The following is a 21,481-nucleotide window of genomic DNA, read 5'->3' as shown; positions in this document are numbered from 1 at the left end:
TGTAGATGTGAAGCTGAAAAAACTTCCTTATTTTTTTTTTTTCTTTTTGGTCAAATGTTTGGAAGTATAAATTCACATTTCAAGGTATTTTCTGTATTGAAAGAAAAAGCAAAACAAAACAAAAACCCCACCAACTCCACACCAATGGTTTATAAAATTAAGAAATCCACACATTTCTGTTGTTCTGGCCAAAAATTCTGCTCTGCCTATATTCAGTAACAAACTTTATAGGACTAATATTGATACTTTATATATAAAATGCTAAATAGATATCTATGCTATTATCTAACTTGAAATGAATACTTGGCTCCAAGAGCCCAAACATACTTTTAGTAAAACAACTGCACCTCAGAAATACTAAATCCATCTGTTCAGCTGAAGGCAGTTCTGTTGGCATTGGCAGAAATACACTTAGTCCTTTTCTGTATATGAAGGGGAAGTCCTGCACTTCAAAACCATTTCACATTCCCATATCTGACCTGTGCTCTTTGTTTCTCACGTATTTTGACTTCTTTTTCAATTAATTTTTGCCTCTGGCTCGTTTCTTCTTCCAGTCTTTTCTCCAGTTGCTCTCTGCGTCGTTTTTCTTCTTCCAGAGCTCGTTTCTTAGCTTCCATCTCCCGTTCCTAAATACCATAGCACACATAGAACTTCAATTATATGCAAAACTATAATTGGCAATGTCATTTCTAAGCTAGGGCTAAATATCTTTTTGTCCCTTAAGTAAGCAGAAATTATATCCAGAACAATGGACTGAAATTTGGAATAAGAAATAGATAATGAAATAGAAATGAAAGTTCTTCTTCAGCAGCTTCCCCAGCAGGTGTCAAACCAATGCTGACCAAGTTTCTGGGGATTCTGCCATCAACTTATCCTTTGAGGTAGCAGATATTGCACATGGGCTCAAGCTTGTAGCGTGAGGTGAAGCCAAGGGGGAAGAGGTATTTTTTAGGTGTCTATTAGGTATAAGCTGAGTAGGTTTCTATGTTGCATTAGAAGAATATTATCCAAACTGACATGCCTACTCTTAGTTACTTAAAATTACACTTACTCTGGTCTCAAGCAGCCGAGTCTTTTCAGCATGTGCTTGTTTGAGAAGTCTCTCCATCTCCTCTATTCTTGCAACGTTTGAAGTGCTAGCACTGCAAAAAACCCCATTATTTCTTATTTAAAGTAATAGCTGGTATTAAAAAAAATAATTTGCAGCCCAACATAATTTAAGCATGGAGTTGACAGTGTTCAGATCCAATTCACTGCAGTAGCCACTAACAAAAAAAAGAAGCTCACGTGTGGTGAGCTGATGAATGACTACAACGGTTCTGTTTCTTCTGTACTTTGAGTACCCACAAATTTTATGCATTTCTACAAAAAAAGTATTTATCTTGCCTTAAACATGGTAAAATATATTATACATTTTTAATTGGTCAGAACAAAGTATCATAAATTGTTTTCCTCTAAAGTCTGATATGGCTAGAAAATATTCTCAAACACCATCTAAAACAGTCTGAATTAATTTTGCTTAAGGGAAATTTTGTCAAGAAAAATTAACCACCCATCTTCCAGATTTTATCAACAAAATCAGCTCACACTCTTTTCTTCTTTCACCAAAGTCTGCCTTGTGAGAAACAGAAACATCTGTTGTAAAGGGTCCTTTTCTGGCTTTTGTATTGATTTGGGCTATTTGTTTCTTTGTATTGCTTTTTTTTTGTTTCCCTTTTGGCATTGGCTGCGAGAGTCAGAAGGAAGCAGAAGAGCAAACAGTACCAGTGAAATTCAACAGCTGTTGGGGCTTCCCAGTCCTGGGCTGGAGACTGGACTTACAGGATGGTAAGCTCAGACAAACACCATCCTCCTTCCAAAGGGTCAGAGCAGGAAGTCAGAGACAGAGAAAGGTTTTGTATCACTTGCACTTTAGCTATTATCATGGCACACTGGCTATCCATTTAAAACAGACATCCTCAAAAGCCAAGTCCTTATGTTTCTCCTTTAAAAAAACCAAAGCCAACACCAACCAATGCAAAAAATCCCAAGCAAACCAGCCAGCAGAATGACTGCCACTGGTATTTTCTGAAACTCTTAACACTGAAGTGATAATGACTAGAAGGGGAAATCAGAGGGCTTCCCTGCCACAGGAAACAGATGCTAAGTAAAACACTATGTGCTAGCCAAAAAAAGCTGTCCTGGTGTTCACAAGGTATTCATAGTGCTGTGACAAAGTTGTACTTAATGATCAGCCTCTATTTATGCTTGTGAAACTGCTGGGTCAGGACTGTGAGCAGGAATGAAAGCATTACCATAATGTCAGGAATAAAAAACAGACTGTCGGGAGAAAATTGTTTGCACACAATTTTGAGACTCGTCTGGACTTTTAACACATCATGGAAATTCCTTTCATCTGACAAATGGTGTCTGAACTGACAGCCTCTGAAGAGGAGAAAAGCAAGCCTTTCAGTGTCATATCTTCATTTTTACTGATCCAGAAAAGGGAGAGGAAAGGGCAAAGAGACATTTGGAGGAAGCCTCAGTGTTTCAGCTTAAGCATCTAGCTCTTAAACATGCTGGACTTGTAGAACAAGTGTACGTCATCAATGGCACATGTCCTTGAGAAATTTCCTATCAGAGGAAATTCCTTCCCTGCAGTGATCACGTGAGGAAGCACTGATTGCTCTGTAAACTTCAGCACTGTCACTTAACTTTTCCATATTTTTATTTTCCATCTTTCAATGAACAGGTAAGATGTAGTTAAACCTGATTATGAGGAGCTAGACAAATATGATGCCTGTCTAATGATCTTACATTTTCTTAACCACTCAGCAGCATCCACACTATCACAGTGTCAACATGTACATATTCTCTTTTTTCATTATGACCATTGGAGGAGCAGAAAGAAAGAAGATTTACCTGGAAATGTTATCTGGTGAGCATGCTGATATGCTTGTCTCCATACTGTCAGAACTGTCTAAGCTTAATGTGTCAAAGGCATGGTCCTTGTAACTACGATCTGGGTAATGGAAACTGTTCAAATACACATTGGATTCTGATGCTGTTCTGCTGTAGAATTCTGGAGACTTCTGCCTTTGGTTTTCACAGATGCGCTGATGGTTATACCCTATAAAGCACAGAGGAAACACTGATTTCACACCAAAATTATGTGACAGGAGCATAACTTGTTAGCAGCACAAGCATTTTGAACATCACCTCAGTCTTTACTGCACTGTGACCAAGATACTACAACACTGCGGTTAATTTTACAAGTTAATCACACTGAAATAAAAGCTTTAAATACCTGTTTTATCTATGATGGATTCAAATATATGCACATTAGCATAGCTGACTTTTCAATAGATGTTCTTGTATGTGTATTATGAAAATCTAATTTGAAAAAATGAAATTTACATTTTAAAATGAAAATTTGGCCTAATCTGGAAAGTAATGCAGTTAAATTCAGAAATGTAGAAGAAATGACACTGACTAAATTAGAGAAAAAAGAGAAACATCCTGATATTCAATATTCTTAAGTACTTGTCTGGTTTACTTCAGTGAATATGGATTTTTTTTTTTTTTGGTCTATTTGGGAAACTTTGCTTTCTGGTAACTGCAATTGGACTCTTAGTTTCAGCTGAAATAATACAGGCTGCTTGTTATAAAATCTTAGTTACTAGTATAGAGGTACTTTACTGGAGTTTTGAAATTGCAGTTCACCCTACAAGACTGAAGCAGAATCTTATAGCCCAATGATTCTGAAGAAAAACAAGGTTAATGCAAAGGTTCTTCTGTTACTTTTCCACAAACACACTTCTGAAAAATCATCCTTCTTGAAAACATTGCTTGGCAATGTGTCCTTTGAAAATGTCTCTTCACAATTATTTTTATCTCATGTCTACGTTGCTCTTTGAAAGTAATGCAGACTTAGTTGACTTGTTGAGCTTGCCTGATGAGGAAGAGCTGTCATTTTAACTGCTGAAGTATTTCACAGTGCCCTTTTAAGGTTGTTCCATCTATGTGATTACAAATGCAACTGCACTGCTCATCTTTTCCTTCAACGAGTGCAAGAAGTGAGACTTTCTCATAGTTCTGATAGGTTTATAATATTCTCTGCACATTTCTGACCCAAATTCTGAGCTGCTGGCAGAGCTGGAGATTAGGAAAGACTGATAGACTACATGAAAACCTCATATTCTTACAGGAAGGCAGCTACTGACATTCTACATGTTTAAGATAAACAGACATGGGAAAAATGCGGACAAATGTACAAATGCAGCAAGGTCCAGATAAAAATTTTTACTAGATGCCATCAAGACACTGATGTTAAGAAAGCATGCTTAAAGTGCAGTACTTTTCTGCCTTATTCTCATTCCTTATCTGTGCATACAAGGTTACTCTCTGGTATTTTTTGCCATGCCAGAGCTGGGAGAATCCCGATTCAGAGAGCAACAACTGCAGTTATCTGAAAGATGTGTCTTCAGCTGAATAATTAAAGCATGTCATTAAAGAAACTGTGCCCTACAAGCATTTCCAAGGTAGTTTTTTCCTCACCTCCCTCTCTACCATACAAAGCTTTCTTGGAGACAGTTAAAGCTGGTTTCTAAGGAACTAAGAGGACTCACTTGCCATTTAAAAGAACACCACATTTCAATCAAAAATTCAATCACATTGATTAGTAAAAGAGACAAAAGGGACACAAATACACCTCTGCAGTCATAAGTAATAGCATCACACAACACAGGTGTTACTGATTCACATGTGTGGTTTGCTTTTTCCCCCTTATTTTGGCGAATGCTTCTGTTATTGCAGATAAGCAATTACCTTTCATACTCGAACCTTTGGAATGACTAATTGCTCCTGTAAAATGGTTATCAATGATTCATTAGGGAAAGAGAGAAGAAAATTAATTACTGAAAGCACTTTATTCAAATGCATGTTTTTCTTTTGAGCCCTCTACAAATCCTTGCCTACTCAGAAACCTTAATTCCATATTTCATATTTCACTGAAAAATAAACCCATCTAAAAGGCATAGAGCAGCGTAGTAGTGCTACAAACACTCTACCCCTTAAAATAAAGAACCCATTTTTGAGGAAAACATTTACCAGTCAAATTTATGCAATCATGCAAATATAACTAATCACTCGAAGAAATCAACATTTGTTAGGCTGCAAAATGAGATGCATTCACAGAAACAAAGCATAATTCAGAGTTCTCCTTTTATCTTCATGCTGTAAGCAGCAGGCAGCTCAAAGCTCAGGATCAGCTGCATACCAACACCACGAGGCTTCACAACCAACTCGCCTCTGTTACAGCCACACCTACACACTGGGCAGGCACAATCTGTTGTTCAAGGAATTTTTAACTGCTCAGGTACCTATTCACACAACATGCACTTAAAAATATTAGACTCCTTGTAAGATCCAGCACTTAACTAAAATTTCCCACAAGCCAAGATTTGTATCAGTTAAGTCTAACCTGATACAAGAGCTAAAATATTTGTTGTTGCGTTGGTTTGAACTACAGAGCTCCACTGCTCTGCAGCAAACCCGTAAACTTAACCATGTTAACAGCCATACTGTTCAGAAAAATATTGCAAAAGTCCATAAAGCCATGTCATCAAAGAAAAATATTCCAAAGGAGTTGCTGCAGAATCACAAAATCCAAGTATACCACCACAAAATTATGATGAGAGTAGAACTAAAGGTGAAAGCTGTTATTAAAAGTGGCACTGTCAAGTATGTAAAAAACCCACTAGTATTTTATGAAAATGATCCCATTACATTTCTCTTTTCTTTTTCTTTTATTCCTATTCTTTCTTTTTTCTCTTTTTTCCCCCTTTTTAAAAGACTGACATTAACATGTCAAGATAGATTTGCTGTGTGGAAACATGCCAAAGTAGGAAGCCCAAGTCTGTCTACCTTGTCATTGTCACCCACAGAGCTGCAAAGATTTCTAAATTTTCTGCTCTACTTGTGTGGCTATGAGAAAGAAGCAAAAAATTAGGTATGTGCAAAGCCACAGCTCTGCAGATATTAGCTTAAGTCAGAAGTTTTGTTGTGACAGGTTATTTGACAGCAGGAAAAAAAATTTTGAAATGCTGTCATTATTTAACAATTATTTCAAACTTTTTCAAGAGTCTAGGAACTACTTGACAGTGCTGATGCAACTGGTACTTTTGCAAAAACATCACATGAGAAATACAGCCAGGGAAGGAGATATTTTCATACCTTTTCTGTTTTTTCCTGAGTTTGACAAGAGTGAAAAACAAACAAAAAAGGCAGAATGCTTTGAAAAGTTTCTCGATTGTTTGTACAAATATCCCTTGCTTGCAGTATGCTGTTTTTTTATACAGAGCTTGGAAAGGACACAAATAATCATTTTGCTGCTACCTAAGTTCTCTGTCCCAACAGCTTTGTTTCTAGTGCTGTGTTTGGTCTTACACCTTTATTCCCAGCTAACCATTCCTTCTTCCCTTCTGGAGTCCATCCTGCAGTCAGTGGGACTGCCTTAGCCAACCCTCCCTCCTTGCTCCTGCCTGTCCTTGTGCAAGCTTCTGGCACCCAGCACTTCCTGGGAGCCCCAAGCATCCACCTAAGCACAGGGTGAGGAGGTCTCGAGGCTGTGACAAATAGCGGCTTCTTCATCCTGTCTTTGCATGTGGTTTGGTTACAAAAAGGCATGGCCATGGGAGGTGAATTTATAAATACAGTCTTTCAAAAATACCTCATGAATGGCTGCTAAGAAATACCTTTTTCCACTAATAATCTATAACAAATACGTGTCCTCTAAAATGTTTAAGTTGCCCTTAACTCAGGCTATGGTTACTGACAGTGACTGTTTCTTTCAATAACAATTCTTGAACTCATATGACTGACTGAACACGGTTTGGTAATCCTGGAATAGAGACTATTTAGTACTTAAAAACCCATGAAAATCTTTATTACTGTATCCAGCCTGAAATTTATTCATAGATATTGCTTGTTCCTGCATAAAGAAAAATCCATTAAATCCATGTTCGGACCGAAGAGGCTGTTCTCAATTTCCTGATTTAACTTTTAACTTTTTCCTTATTTTTTCAGCTCAGACTTTTACAGTTACCTCCTTAGAATGAAATAAGAAAAACTGAAGAAAGCATATTAGAGAAAACTCCTTTCAGACCATGACTAGCTTAGTGATAACACTCAGACAGTATCTTTAAGCCAGCTTAGCTGCTACTGCCTCCAGCCAGCCTTGGATATAGTTGCTTTCAGATCCACATGCACCCACCAGAACATCTGGTCTAGAACTTTGCTCAATGCTGTCTAAGTCGAGCCCTAAGGAGCACAAGAAGCTACTGACACCACATCTGGAGCACACCATCCTCTTTGGATAGCAGTGTGTGGGTCACTGCTTGATAGCCAGGGCTCCAGACTGAGTGGATGAAGTGGCATTTATCACGTGAGACCCTGGCTCTGCACTGAAGCCAGCTCCAGTGCACTGGGTGCAGCTCTATGCCCAAGGAATCAGGAAGCCAAGACTCCCATGTCGTTTCCAATAGATCACCCTGGCCTCAGAAAACTGACAGTGAAAAACCTGTCAAGTGGGGAAAGGAACACAAGGAAAGCAAGCACTGACTCACTACCTATGACACATAGAGAACACTTTTCATCTATTTATCACCTTTTCTAGGTGAAACTTTTGGAGCAGGAAAAGATTAGAGAGCTCATATTTATCTCTATAATCAGTCTCTATACATTTACGGAGTTCCACTGATTTGTCAGTAAATCTTCTGAAAAATACTCACTTATTCAGAAAAGGCAAACCTGACCTACCTCGAGAATGCTTTTACAATAAATAAACAAACTGTATTTACTGTAATATAAACATTTAGCACTGAGTGATGGAATAAAAAAACATCTCCAAGGATGTCCACCGACATGACATCTGGCTTGGTTTTCAAAGATGTATTTAAAAATGTCTGATTAAATTAATCGTTGTTAGTCAGACTCAAGTCCTGTTTATTTTAGTGCAAGACAAGTAAGATTTCATAATTTTAATGGACAATGATATTCCATTTCAGTGGCCTTGTATGGTGCATTGAAGCAGTACATCCTGTTCAGAACATTACCCAAATCTCACTATTCCACAGAAATTAACTTTCTTTACTTTTGACTTTGGAGAAAGTTTATTCTCCTTCCATGTGCTGAGTATGGGTGTGAAGTGTGAAGGGAAACCAGAAATCCCACCAAGTTTAACTCAGTCCCTTCCCTGCTCAAAGCACGAAGGGACTTCTATTAAGGCTTTACCTGTAAGGCTGAATGAAAGGTGTCTGAAGGCTGTTTCTCTGGCCCTCCTGTATAGCTGGATAGAAATACTCTGGGATCTGACTCCAGCCACCTGACTTGGATATTCCTGTGCTTGCTGAGTTCTGCACTGCAGTGCAGAAAGAGCCCTGCAAACACTTTTGTGATGTGTTACCCAGACAAAGGAACTTTCCCCAACCTAGAAACGTGGCACTTCAGTGCAAAAGCAGTTACACTCTTCAAGTTCCTCCCACAGCAATAAATTGTAGGAGCTTGAGCTTGAACAGGACGGGAATAAACCCTTTAGTAACTACTAAGAGAGGCCACAAGGAGCTTGAGGTTGAACAGAAAGGGAATAAACTACTAAGAGAGGCCACAAATGATCCTTGTGTTCCTAAATCTTCCTGTTAACACTTTGAAAATCCTGTGACAGTTCAAATAAAGCACCTGTGAGCAGCACTGTTTCCCTATGGCAAAGCTGATGTTTTAGAAAAGGACATGTAGAACTGTCCTCTTTCCCAGTACAAATTCATCCCTTAAGGCTCTCTTCATAATTTTTTATTCCCATTCAAATTGCTGGATCTTTCAAAAAATAACAGCCAACTAGTATGACAAGCAGTACAGCACATGATTCCTCAAGAGCATATGAAAAGTGCTATGCCAACTGGCCCAATGAATACGTCTCTCTCCTTCTCCCCTGCCTCTCTTCTTTGTCAGACCATAATTCGATTTTGATTCGTGAGGTTTCTCTCTTTCTCACTCTTAAGAAATTTGACCCTACTTTTAGATTGTCTTAATTGCACAATGACAAAAATTGAACAATAAAAGTGATTTATTTTTAAAACCGTTGCCTGTGTTAGGTTTGGTAACACTTTAAAATTGTGTTTTAGGTCATACACTAACACTCCTTGCAACCATTTAACAGAATTATTTCCAATTTTAAATACTTGATCTCTTGTCGCAGTTTAGCCAAAACATCCCTATTGATTTTCAGACTGAAATCATCACAATGATGAGTCTGAACATAATTGCCAGCTATTCCACCTTTGCACACACATTACATCGAAGACACTTTCCAAGATGAGCATGAAGCTCCTTTAGTATTGTACCTGAAATACGTAAAGGTAAGTTAGCCACAACACAGCAGGTTTGTGTAAGGCCTGCTGCATAACTAAAGCTCAAAACCAACAAATCCCAAGTGGATCAGCTCTATAAAGGGGCTGTAGTAAGTCATGATCCTTTTTCAGCTTGCTTGTTCCATCCCTGAGTCATCTCGGTGTGTATGACTGACCTCAGTCATCGCTTTGACCTTTAAGAGCTCTGGCAAGTCCTGTAACAGCAGCATGGATCTAGCTCAGCTCAGGCTCAGCTAGTGCAGTTCTACACAAGCACCTCTTGCACTGGTATCAATAATGGTGATGCAGATGCTGGAAAGAAAATAAACGGACAGATGGCACTGAGGAGTGCCTCCTTTTGAAGATGGGACACCGATGAATAATACATCTCATTAAAGCAGAAAATGCATGTATCGACTCAAATCAGCAAACAACAGACACAGAACTCCATAGCCTACAAGATCATGTTTCAGAGGTGTAGCTTGCTTTTGCATCCAGAATTGCTGTGTCCCTATTAAAAAACACAGCCATCTATCAACAACAGAACAGCTCTCTTCCTTCCTATTTTGTAGCCTAAATATTTAAGACCACTTATAATACCACAGTCACAGCTTCTCAAAGTTATGTCTCTCTGTGGAGTTTATCCAGGCAAAAACATGTGCCTGTGAAAAACAATTTTTAAGATCCCAACATAAAAAAAAGGGAAGGAAAAAAAGGAAGAACATGTAATATATTGCTTCAAAATCACTCACAGAAATTACCCAGTTAACACAATATGTATTTTCAATATACTTTTCTTGTTTACTGAATTATATTTGGTGACCATGTACTTAAAAATTACACATGCACCTACATCATAATATTAACCTCTTATTTTGCCAGTATCAAAAAAATCAGTTACACCTAGAGCTTGCTTTTGTCACCAAGAAGTAAACTTTTATTTTGCAGACCTGTTGATTATAGCAACACCAGTTTTAGGCTTATTTCTGAAAAACTGAACACTGATTTTAAACAGAAATGAAACAATGAAAAGGTCTTACCTTTGTGCATCCTTCTCGACTCTGACTCTTTGGTCATGGTTGCCAGGCAGTGAGGAAGAACGCTGCCACAGCTGTTGCTCTGTCCTAATGGTAAATGTCCCTGCAGGAAATTTTGTAAATACTTGCTTAAAACTGATTTCAAGACCTTTTTTTATCAGCAATGGCAAAATAATATGCTTTGCCATGGATATTAATGTCATGTCATGTCAATCAGCCATTGATATTTCAATTATGTACAGTCTCTATTAGGCCAAAATGTTTCAAAGTAGTACCTCCACCTTCCTGCTGTTTGTTGATTCACCACGTCACAAATAAAGAGTATTTTCACTTTATATATAACTTTATCTTTACCATTTGGAGGCCTCCAGTAGGAAAGAAAGCAACAAGTTGTGTCTCTAGAATCAATTTAAAGCAGCCCAAAAAATACAACCCTTGAGACAGAAATCACATATTTATGATTAATGTACAACAGCACTGCATTTCCAGAGGTCAGAAGAATGGCTGGAAGTACAGCAGGTTGCATATACATTCCCATTTGTTAATAAACCCAAAGTAATTTCAAAAAGTCAACTTCACGCGTGAATTTGGGGGGAGTTACATAATGCTTAGGGCACTACCCAGCCTTCCCTCTAACCCAACAGAGGATTTCCTGCAGAGGCCGGAGGAAATAAAAGAACAGAAATGAAACAGTAGCTAGCAGCAGGCACGTACTTTGTTTGCAATGCTGCGTCCCAGCGTGGCACTGCTGAAGTGGGGAGACACGGCCGGCGCGGTTTTCTTGCGGGGCAAGGTATCGCTCAGGTACGAGCACTCCCTGTGCTGCTTCTTGCGCTCCTCCAGGCTTCTGAAATGCTTCACGGGGAATTTGTTACAGTTTCGACAAAATGAAGTGATGCACTCGCTCAGTTATACTCTATATGGAAAATACTGATAGTCTGGAAAGAGCAAAATCTAACATACAGAGCGCCTCCTGCTTCACAATGCTCTCCATCACATTAAAGTCATACTGATTAAATAAATGCGTTAAAGTCATATGCACATTTTATGCACGTCTCCCTGTACCTTTTCTTTTGTGTTAAATATTTAAGTCTAGCATACAAGTGGAACCCAATTACAAAGAAAAACTTTTCCTTAGAAGTTATTCTAATGAATTGGTGGCTTAAAAGCAATACAGCTTTTGAAAGGCATTGTTCAAATGCATATGAAAAATTAATTTAGGATTTCACACATGCATTATTGCTGCAAGTCCTCTGACAGTTACAATGGCTCCTGAATATTAATATTTGCCTCTGCATTATAAGGTGAATTTTTGTTCAGAAACATTCTATAATGCATCATGTTGATTTTTAAATGAACAATACCTTTAAGTGCAACACTCTGTAAGCACAATCAACTTACAGCCTACCACTCTAAAATCCTCACACATAAATCAGCTTTGTGGCCACCATCACAAAAGCAAACAAAACGAAATAATCCCAAGTTATCAGCTTTGAATCTGTTACCTGTTGTTGCCTGCGGTGTTTCTTAGCTGGCAGAGGTGGAGGTGTATCAGATAAAGGAATAGGATCTACATGAGTAGCCATGACCTCAGGCCAATGGACTGATGGAAGTTGAGCAATAGAGCGAGGAGAAAGAGAGTGAGGAAACACAAATCCAGAACAGAGAGGTGATCTTAGCTTTATAGAAAAAAGAGAAATTACACACAGAGTTTTCTTTTTGGAATTTCTCAAAAGATACGGCACATAAAAGCTGCAGTTTTAGCACTGTGTTTGTTGGAGCGTTTAGCAGGAAAGGAGGTGTACTCTATTGCAACTCTCAAGGCATACTGAGCTACCAGAAGCAGCACACAAATGCCAAATTCTAAACCAGCTTCTGCCTTACTGCAGTGCAAAAGTACGTGGCTTTACAATTATAAGGTTATTCTGTTCCTTTAAAAGGGGACTTATTCAAAAATTTCACAAAGAATGAAGAAAAGAAAGTAAGCTAGAAAACAGACTGGACAGACTCCATGGAATAGCTAAGATAGGTAGAAGCTATTCATCTCCCATAACAATTCAAGATATACTTCTACCACGTTACAGGGGGGGAAGAATAAGAAGTTACAAAAGACACAAAATGAACACCTGAACACCACTAATCAAGTTGTCATAGGCTTGTCCACAGATGGTTTCCCAAAGGTGTATTACATTATAGTGTTTGGCAGGCAAAATCTGTCACTTAGTGCTGCTTGGGTCTTAAGAATTCATGGTTTTTGGCCTTCAGAGTCCCATCTACCTCAAAGACACTTTACAGCTGGAGCAGTCCTTCAGCTTTACTATTAACCTGTTACCTGACTTGGTAACTGGCAGAGGGCAGTTTGCTTTAGGGTCAGTTTGTTACATGTTGAATTACCAAAATATAAAAAATAAAGAAAATAAAAAATGCAGCCATGAAAGAACAATGCAAACAAAGGGAAATGTCTCTCAAACAAACCTCTTTGTTTTGTGGCTGGCTCGTCAGCACAGCCGTGGAAGGCTCAGTGGCAACTGCTTCAACATCTGAGGGGGTCTGAGTGGAAGGGGATATATTCGTGGAATTGCCATACAGCTCACTAATTTCACTTACACTGATATAGCCCTAAAAGGAGGAATTCAGAAGTTAAAAGGAGCAAAAGCCAAAAGACATGCAAGAGTATTAATGTATCCAGTACAATGAAAGTTAGTTTAGAGTGATTCAGCCAAATATTTGTTATCATTGAACTACTTAATCATACATAAAATAAAATTAGCATCAAGATTTTCAAATGTTAAATACTTGGATTCTGAAAATTGTCCTTAATTTGATTCCAAAAGCATTTGTGTAATCAAAATGCATTTGTACATTAAGTGTCCAAAAGATTTTACTAAAATGCAAATACCCTTTAGAAATTATGTAGCTCTTTCTCAGGAAAGCAGCTGGGCGAAAAGGAAGAATAAATCTTATTCTGAAATCTTAATTTTTTTTTGTCTCCGATTAAGTAACCTGATTTGTTTCTTGCCTAATTAGGCTCAAATTAGGCTAATTTGAGTAAATTAAATGACTAATAGAACTGGGAAGAACATCTATAAGGACAGGCCATTCCCAAAAATTACACTAACACATCTTCCTTTTGCATTGTCTGGAAGACACTTCTAACTTTTATACATTACCAGAAGAACCAGGTAAGATGCTGTTAGTGTTAGCCCTGCAGCCATTACAATTTGCTTCTTTTTTTTTTTATTTTTAATTAAGCAGCCATACAGAAAGTGATGGACTGAGGGACGGCAGGAACATCAGTGTGCTTCCGCCTGCTGAGAAGATTTAAGCAAGCAGATTGAAGATATGATGGCAAAATGTAGTTATTGCATGTATTTCGGTGTTAACTGCACAAATGTTTTTTAAAAAGTAAAATATGGATTCTAATCCACTGTGCATAGGATACTAGGCTGCACAAAATCAAATGTCCTAATTTCTTATCCATAGAAAAACAAGGCTATGCAAAAGGAAGAATAAATCACTGCTGAAGCAATGTCATAAAGATGATCTAGAAATATGTTTATTTTGAAATCAAGATGTAAAGCTGCTTTCACACTGACAGTGTGTGGCAAGGGCTGTGTTTCTATTACTGCACCAACATAGTGACATACCAGTGTGTATACTTCAGCAATTCCATAAGAGAAGCCACAGACTGCTATAGTATTTCTTCCTTTTAGAAATGCCTAAATTTACCAATGATCATAGAAGACAACTTGAAAAGAAATGCCAACATTACTATCTATTAGCATAATTTTCAATGTATGATATCAATTATTTCAAGCAGAGAAGACAATTCTGGAAAATTATGTATCATACAGTGAACAAAGCACTCTACAAATGGGAGGCAGATCTTAACTCTCATATTATTTGATAACCCATTAATTGAGGAAACTGGCTAAGATACTAAAGTTTATCTCTCAAAACATGTGACAACTGTACAGTAAAATAGAATCCAGTATGAATTAACATAAAACTTGCGTAACCATCTTGTAGTGGCAGTTTATCAGTAACCAAAACTCAGCAATTCTGTAACGCAATATTGCATTAATATTAAAGATATAAACACTTTCACCTTTATATGAACAACATTCAGTTCTGACTCACAATGCCAGTGAGGATTTAGAAGGGGGATAAAAAAATAAGTGAGGAACAAATGACTGTGCTGTACACTCGCTCAGACCCCTGTTACATTTAATTAAATAAATGGTTTCAAGTCAGATAAGTCATCCAAGTAATTTTTTCAATGCTGAACTTTTAAACAGCATTGATTTTCCTTGCTTCTTTAAGTACTGGGATGAGCATCCTGCTTCTTTACGTGAGGCAGTGTTACTCTCTTGCTGTGCAGGCTGTGAGTCAGCTCACAATGGATGGCAGAGGGTTACAAATGTGTGCTTTGGTGAAGAGGGCTGGCAAACACTGGACCACAGACTCGACTGAGGCATGAGCAACCCCATGGTGAAATGAACTGCTGTGCCAGCAGTCTCTCCAAGCCTGACTTTGGTGCCTGATTTTTAAAGGCACGAGGACAGTCAGAGAAGAATTAAACTGGACCAAGACAAATATGACATCTGACAAAGGTATTTCTTTTGTAGGACAGAGCCTATGGAAACATTGAGGATGAAACAGATAACCCTTGCTGTTCCTTCTCTTATTTGCCTTGGAGTAAGTCCTGACTGATTTCACTGCAGTGATCAGAATGACATCACTGAATAATCCATTTTGTTAAAAAGAGTGTAGCCTCACTTAATGTAGTTGCATTTTTGAAGCATGTGAGTAAACAAGCCATGAAGTGTATGTGAAAAAACCAACCAGATGGCACCCACTCTCTAGTGAGAGAATGGGTAGATCCATCTCAAAAGGAAAAAAAATGAAGCTTAGACTTGCCAGATGTCCTGGGGGGAGGTCAGATGTCCAGGTCAGAACACAACCTAGGACACTGAAAGTCCAAGCAAGGGAGGGTGCTCAATCCCACTGGCATGTGAAACTGCACACTGGGAATTTGGAGACAGATAAGCAAGACCCCAGTTCTCTGGTGCTGAAAGGATATGTGGTTGCTTTAGACTTTGAGAGCCCAACTTGCCAGAGTGACACCTACATCATTAGATGTGGGAGACCTTGTTCAGGGCTTCAATACAAGCAGATCCAGCAAGTCCAGTCTGAACTGTTAAGCAGAAATTAATCAAGCAGCTATAGATGCTTGTCAGTGTATTTTAAATGCTAAATTTTCTGCTTCCTCTAACTGTTCAAAAAAGTGAAATAAATAGCTCAATATGTATCTTAGAACCACAATAGCTCAAAGTTTTCAAATCAATGCTTTTCAAAAAGAACAAAATGTACATTTGTCATGCTTTAGCAAAAAGTCTTAGAATAGGGAGAGGAGGCAATGATAAAATCCACAGTGCAAAAATAAGACCGAACTGTATTTTCACTTGAACAGCTAATCCCAGATCTCATTCTTCTTCACTTCAATGAGGTTTAATTGTCTATTTTGAGAAAATTAAACATACACACACATTCCACAAACATAAAAACAATCATCTCTCCACAGCAAGAGATTAAAGCGATACCAGTTGCATTTGGAAGAACGTCAAGAGAAGCTATTTTTGCTCACTAATGAATTAAGACTTCTATTAGTAAGTTTAAAAAATGGTATGAAATTACTTTGCAAAGATTTGATAACTAAGAGTTCACTAAATACTACATACTGAAGTGCTTTTGTATGAAGTGTTATTAAAAGTTAGTTATGGTAATATCAAAAGCAGAGGAACTCTTTACCTCTTTCAGACTATTGGGACTGACAGGAAATCCCTTTCCTCCGGAAAGTGTGGAATATTTCTTTTCCAGATTACAGAGATTTTCTTTTTCCTGTTAAAACCAGACATTTTATATTAAATACCAAGAGCCATGTAGTGAAAAATAAATGTTAGCCATTTCCTCAACTATGTGAAGAAACACATTGAGATAGAAGAGTGAAACTGCACAGCAGAGCTTTCAGCTTTATCCTTTTACAACAAAAAACAAATGAAAGACTTTATTTAACAACCACAGCCAAACCAAGTAAATGCTCCTCCAGCGTTTTGAAAATGATGATTCTGTTTAGTGAGCTGAACATGGTTTCTCTCATGATTAAAAGCAGAACATAAAACAGACGTGAAGGGCTCATGCCAGTTTCTCATTAACCAGATGTTAGCTGATGTGAAGTAGCTCATCTCATGGACTCTCAGGGGCTGTCACAAGCCAAAAATCTGAGAACTCTCTGCCCAGTCCCAGCAGGCACACAGGGAGCACAGGCCTCCAGCTTCAGCACATGGGTGGGTGCTTCTGGGGAAAGAGGGCACCTCTAAAACCACTCTTGATTATCAAACACCAGTGGTGTTTTCTCTTAAGAATATCTGCTGATTGACTGCAAAAGATTTTCCTTTTTCTTTAAAGGTGAATGTCTGCCACATTATCACCAACTTGCTATCTTCCGCACAACTGATGGTCTTCTTGTGCTCTACATTCATTTATTCTACGAAATGCTCTATTTATTGCATGCTAAAAATGTTTGAAAGACAAAAAATACTTACCCTTTGCAGCATCATTATTAAGTTGTTTTTCTCTTTTACAAAATGATCTTGTTCTCTTTGTGCTTGTTGGACAATATGATTGGCTTGTTTTTTGAGAGCAGAAATCTTTTCCTAATATAAGAAAATCACAATTTACATGATTTATTTTCAAATCTCAAGACAACCTGCAGCAAAAATCCTATTCATGAAAGTTCACTTATTCATATGCATGACTAAGCAGCAGGAAAATAAGTTTTTATAAGACAGCTCACTGCTCTGAAGGAGATAATTAAATAAGAATTAGACAGTAAAAAGAAAACTTATTCAAGAGACAAAAGAATAATTGCATATATTCTTTGATAATGTAGTGACAAGCATCCATATACTGAACAGAACTGGTTTAGGGATCCAACTTTTGATTTCTGAAAAAAAAAAGGCACTTAATTGATTGTGAAAGGACCTTTGTAACTAATTTTTTAAACTACAGTGTTTTCTTAATTTGGTGTTCTACTATTATTTTAACAAAACAGCAAAATCAAGAACAAGCCTAAAATAACTGTAGTTTTGTCCAGAGAGTACAAATCTCCTTTCTTAAAGAGGATAAAAAAATATCTTTGGTACATTTTTGGAGCAAATTAAAGGGTTTAAGGATTTATTAATTACTTTCTTCTTGGATAAGTGCATTATTTGATCTGTGTAGGATGTCACTGGGCCATGTCTTTGCTCTGCTTCAAAAACTCTCTCAAAGAGGAACATTTTGCATTATTTCTTGCAGACGAGCAGGTTGTAGATTCCATTTCCTTGCCTTTATGCTCAGCAACAGAGAACAACTTAATCGAGTGTTGGTGCTCTCACCTTTCTGCTGACAATGCTGCGCTGATATTCAGCTACTTCATGCAGGAGCTGTTGTGTCAGATTTTCTTTCTCTTCATCTAACCTGCTTTCATGTTCAAGCTGCTGAAATTCTAAATCTTCAAAGTGTTTGCTTTCTATGTCCAAAATATCAGCATCCTTAAGGAAAAAAAGAAAAAGGTAATATTAAAAAAAAACCATTATCATGCTTTCAGTGATACCACAGTAGAGGTTCTTACAAACAAACACAAAAATGGACCTCAAATTATATTTACGTATTTCCTACAACATGTTTCACCAGGATCTCAATACTTTTAATGACCCACTTGCATAATGAGAGAGCAAACAGGGCTAATTATTATTGTGATGTTGCTTTCTCCATCACTCCTGCTGTGCCCCTTGCTAAGAGGCACCTGCACAGTGCAGCTGCTCTGCAGCACTCAGAGCAAGCTGAGCCTCCCAAGCTGGCTGGGACACCACCAAAGCCTGAACCCACCTGGTGAGGCTGTCACATGCCAAACTCAAAGGGCATTTGCTTTCCAACCAAAATGGACAAAGTATCACACCAGTACCCAGGAGAACTGCACATAGAATTAACTGCTGAAAGTTGCTCTCTGTGCAATTAAGGGCTCTAGTCTTCCACCCTAGCCAGTAGGTACAGTACTTCAGAAAAAGTATCAGCCCACTTTTAGGCATTCCCCTGAAATGATACCATGTTTTGTCAGAAAATGAAGAAGTTGAATGCTGCAGAAATAAGCCAAGAAATAAGAACACACGTGCCTTCCGCTTAGGGATGCTGAGATAAAACTCATAGTGCTTTTCAGCACAAGAAATCAATGTTAATCTTCCTCCTGCAACATCTGTGCATTCATAATATGAATTCCTGCTTACAAGTTTCAGAATCCTGAAGAAAAGGGTGCGTTTAATAATTGAAGCATTAGTAAACAGTAAGGCTGTCTAAAATAAGCACATTGCACATGACTTGCTACACAAGAAAACCTACATCCTGGAAGGAATGCAAAATTGTTCCTTTTCTTATTTCAACCTAAGGCAAAGGTTAGTGGCCAAGATATGCCACTACTAAGGTAGGTCTCTATAAAATGAATTCAAAACCAGGTTTCAGTGTACCAGAGAAAGACACAGGATGCAGAAACTGAAGAATCCAAGCTCCTACATGGAATACTAGCATCTTACCCTTACTCTCCTAAGACGTGCTTTTCACTTGCCGGAGGTAGTGAAGAGATGAAAAGCAAAGGTGTGGGCTAAAATTTACGGGAAAGCAGTTACCCTACAGTACAGACTGGTCAGATATCTTCAGCATCCCCAAAAATCCAAAGGGGCTTCCCTTGGGCCATGAAAGTCAGTAAATTCAGCCTATTGTACACAGCAACAATTGCTACTGAGACAGCAGAACAGACTTCACAGAGAAGGCAACTAATAATGAAAAAGCCAACTGGGGTATTTAAAATACACTTCCTGCCTAACAGGGAGAGTGTATATGCATTTCAGACACAGGGAAGCAAGAATTTGCCAGCTGCCCACCCCAACCCAAACTCCAGACCCATCCTGCAGCCTGCTGCTACTGGGCACAAATAACAAGTCACCAGAGAACCACCAGGCAATTTGTCTCCTTCATGCCTTCCTCATTGCCAGTAAAGTAGCACAACAAATCTTGTTGCAGACTCGGGTATTTCACAGGATGGTTTGGGTTGGAGGGGACCTTAAAGATCAGCTCATTCCAAAGCCCTGCCATGGGCAGGGAACCTTACACTAGACCAAGTTGCTCAAAGTCCTATCCAACCTAGCCTTTAACACTTTCAGGGATGAGGAGTCTACAGGATTTCTGGGCCACCTGTTCTGGTGCCTTACTGACCTCTGAGTAAAAAATTTCTTCCTAACATCTAATATGAACCTCCCCTCTTTCAGTTTAAAGCCATTACCCCTTGGGTTATCACTACCTGCTCTTTTAAAAGGTGCCTCTCCAATTTCCTAGAAGGCCCCTCTAGGTAGTGGAAGGTGCTGTAAGGGCTCCCTGGAGCCTTCTCTTTCCCAGCTCTCTCAGCCATTCCTCACAGGAGCAGTGCTCCAGCCCTATGCTCATCTTTGTGGCCTCCTCTGAACTCACCCCCACAGGTCCATGCCTTTCTTTTGTTGGGAGCCACAGTTATTTTTGGGGAAGATATTCTCTATATTTTGGGTACAATGCTTACAATCATTTCATGACTGCTCTCACACTTGAGATCAGTTTGAGATCTACTGGGCACTAATTCACTGATAAAGCAGCCACAGCAAACTCCCACTACAACTGGCCTGGAATAATATGCAATACAACTGACTGGACACTTAACTACACCCCCACGTTTCAAGTTTTGTCCCACTTTCAAATCCAGAATCATTATTAAGGCAACTTTCAAGGAACAAAAAAAAAAAATTTTAAAATATTAAACAATACATTTAACCAAACATATTTCTAGAAGCCTCTTTGTGGTCCATAATGTAAAGAGATCTACTACCATCCCAGAGCAACAAGACTGCAGCATCTCATGAATTAATACATTCAAGCATGTGACTGCAGAGAAAGAGCTTCCTTTCCTTTTAATATGTATGAGACCTTACATAATAGTCCCCCATTTTTTTAAGGTAACATATGAAAATCTTTAAGTGTCTAAAAACCAGCACACTTCTTCTCTAGCAACTGAGAATTTAACATTGTTGTTTCCAAAGCTGGGCTTTTAAATTTTTTGCTCTTTGAAAAAACAAAAAACAATTCTGCAAATAAAACAGCATCTAAAGAGTATTTCCCATAAAGCAGAAAAGCCTTTTTTTCTTACTGCTATTACAGCCTTTATTCCTGATATGAACACACAAGACAGAAAAAAAAGATTTAACTTTTAGACGGCCTCTTGAGCTTCCCATACCGATGCTTTTAAAATTATTTTCCCCACCCACTAAAGCTAACTATATGTGCTGTGTAACCCACTTAAGGCTAATGAATACTAAGATTTTTCCACAGAAACTAAGGCTTCTTTCACTGAAAATATTGCAGTTTTTTTGCTTACAAATAATACAAACTAAAATCAAGCTGCAGTTAGACTTTATGAAAAGTTTGTATATACCAGCGTGACACTGTTGAAAATATAAAACAAAATAAAGCCGTTTTAGTGAGTGGTAAAATCTTCAAAATTAATTTTTCCAAGTACAGTTCAGGCTAACAGCTAAGTTATATATTGAAAAAAAGAAGTTATCCATGGTTTCACCAAGATGGTCAATTCCTGTCTTTGCTCACACAGGTAAAGAATGATGTTCCACCATCCATCTAAACATCACAACAGATTCTACATCACCCAGCAGGCCTAAATGGCTAATTACAGTGAGTGAGTGACCCAAAGCTTTAGAAATATTCAACACCAAATGATTTCTAATCCACACATTTGCACATTACTCGTTTGCCATCATGCACGTTATCTATTACAAGCATTCCATAAAAAAAAACCCCAAATCCATAACCCTCATGGCTATTACAATTCTAAGTTGCAAATATGTTCAGACACTGAATACTTAAAAAAGAAAATGTTACACTTAACTACCAAAAAAAAAAAAGTCAATAAAATAAAAAAAAAAATTA

The 21,481-nt window shown here is 38.1% G+C and overlaps 1 protein-coding gene across 7 annotated transcripts in view; it reads right to left on the bottom strand.

Moving 5' to 3' along the window:
• PHLDB2 (pleckstrin homology like domain family B member 2) overlaps window positions 1-21,481 on the bottom strand; it is a 65,816-nt gene that overhangs the window by 7,357 nt on the left and 36,978 nt on the right. For 4 of the 7 annotated variants that reach the window (XM_088156886.1, XM_088156868.1, XM_088156897.1 and 1 more), the window contains 10 exons: window positions 17,860-18,015; window positions 17,026-17,136; window positions 16,232-16,321; window positions 12,896-13,039; window positions 11,926-12,099; window positions 11,135-11,275; window positions 10,424-10,523; window positions 2,902-3,109; window positions 1,052-1,142; window positions 480-626 (listed from right to left, as the gene is read on the bottom strand). In XM_088156886.1, the coding sequence (XP_088013012.1) occupies window positions 480-626; window positions 1,052-1,142; window positions 2,902-3,109; window positions 10,424-10,523; window positions 11,135-11,275; window positions 11,926-12,099; window positions 12,896-13,039; window positions 16,232-16,321; window positions 17,026-17,136; window positions 17,860-18,015 (1,362 nt within the window). The remainder of the gene's footprint in view (window positions 1-479; window positions 627-1,051; window positions 1,143-2,901; window positions 3,110-10,423; window positions 10,524-11,134; window positions 11,276-11,925; window positions 12,100-12,895; window positions 13,040-16,231; window positions 16,322-17,025; window positions 17,137-17,859; window positions 18,016-21,481) is intronic. The other 3 variants (XM_088156908.1, XM_088156919.1, XM_088156925.1) reach the window with 2 other exon arrangements.

This window comes from Sturnus vulgaris, chromosome 2 (assembly GCF_052056855.1).
Source record: "Sturnus vulgaris isolate bStuVul1 chromosome 2, bStuVul1.hap1, whole genome shotgun sequence".
Classification (NCBI taxonomy): Eukaryota; Metazoa; Chordata; class Aves; order Passeriformes; family Sturnidae; genus Sturnus; species Sturnus vulgaris.
The sequence above is the reverse complement of the archived record's forward strand: the minus strand, read 5'-3'. Positions and strand labels throughout refer to the sequence as shown.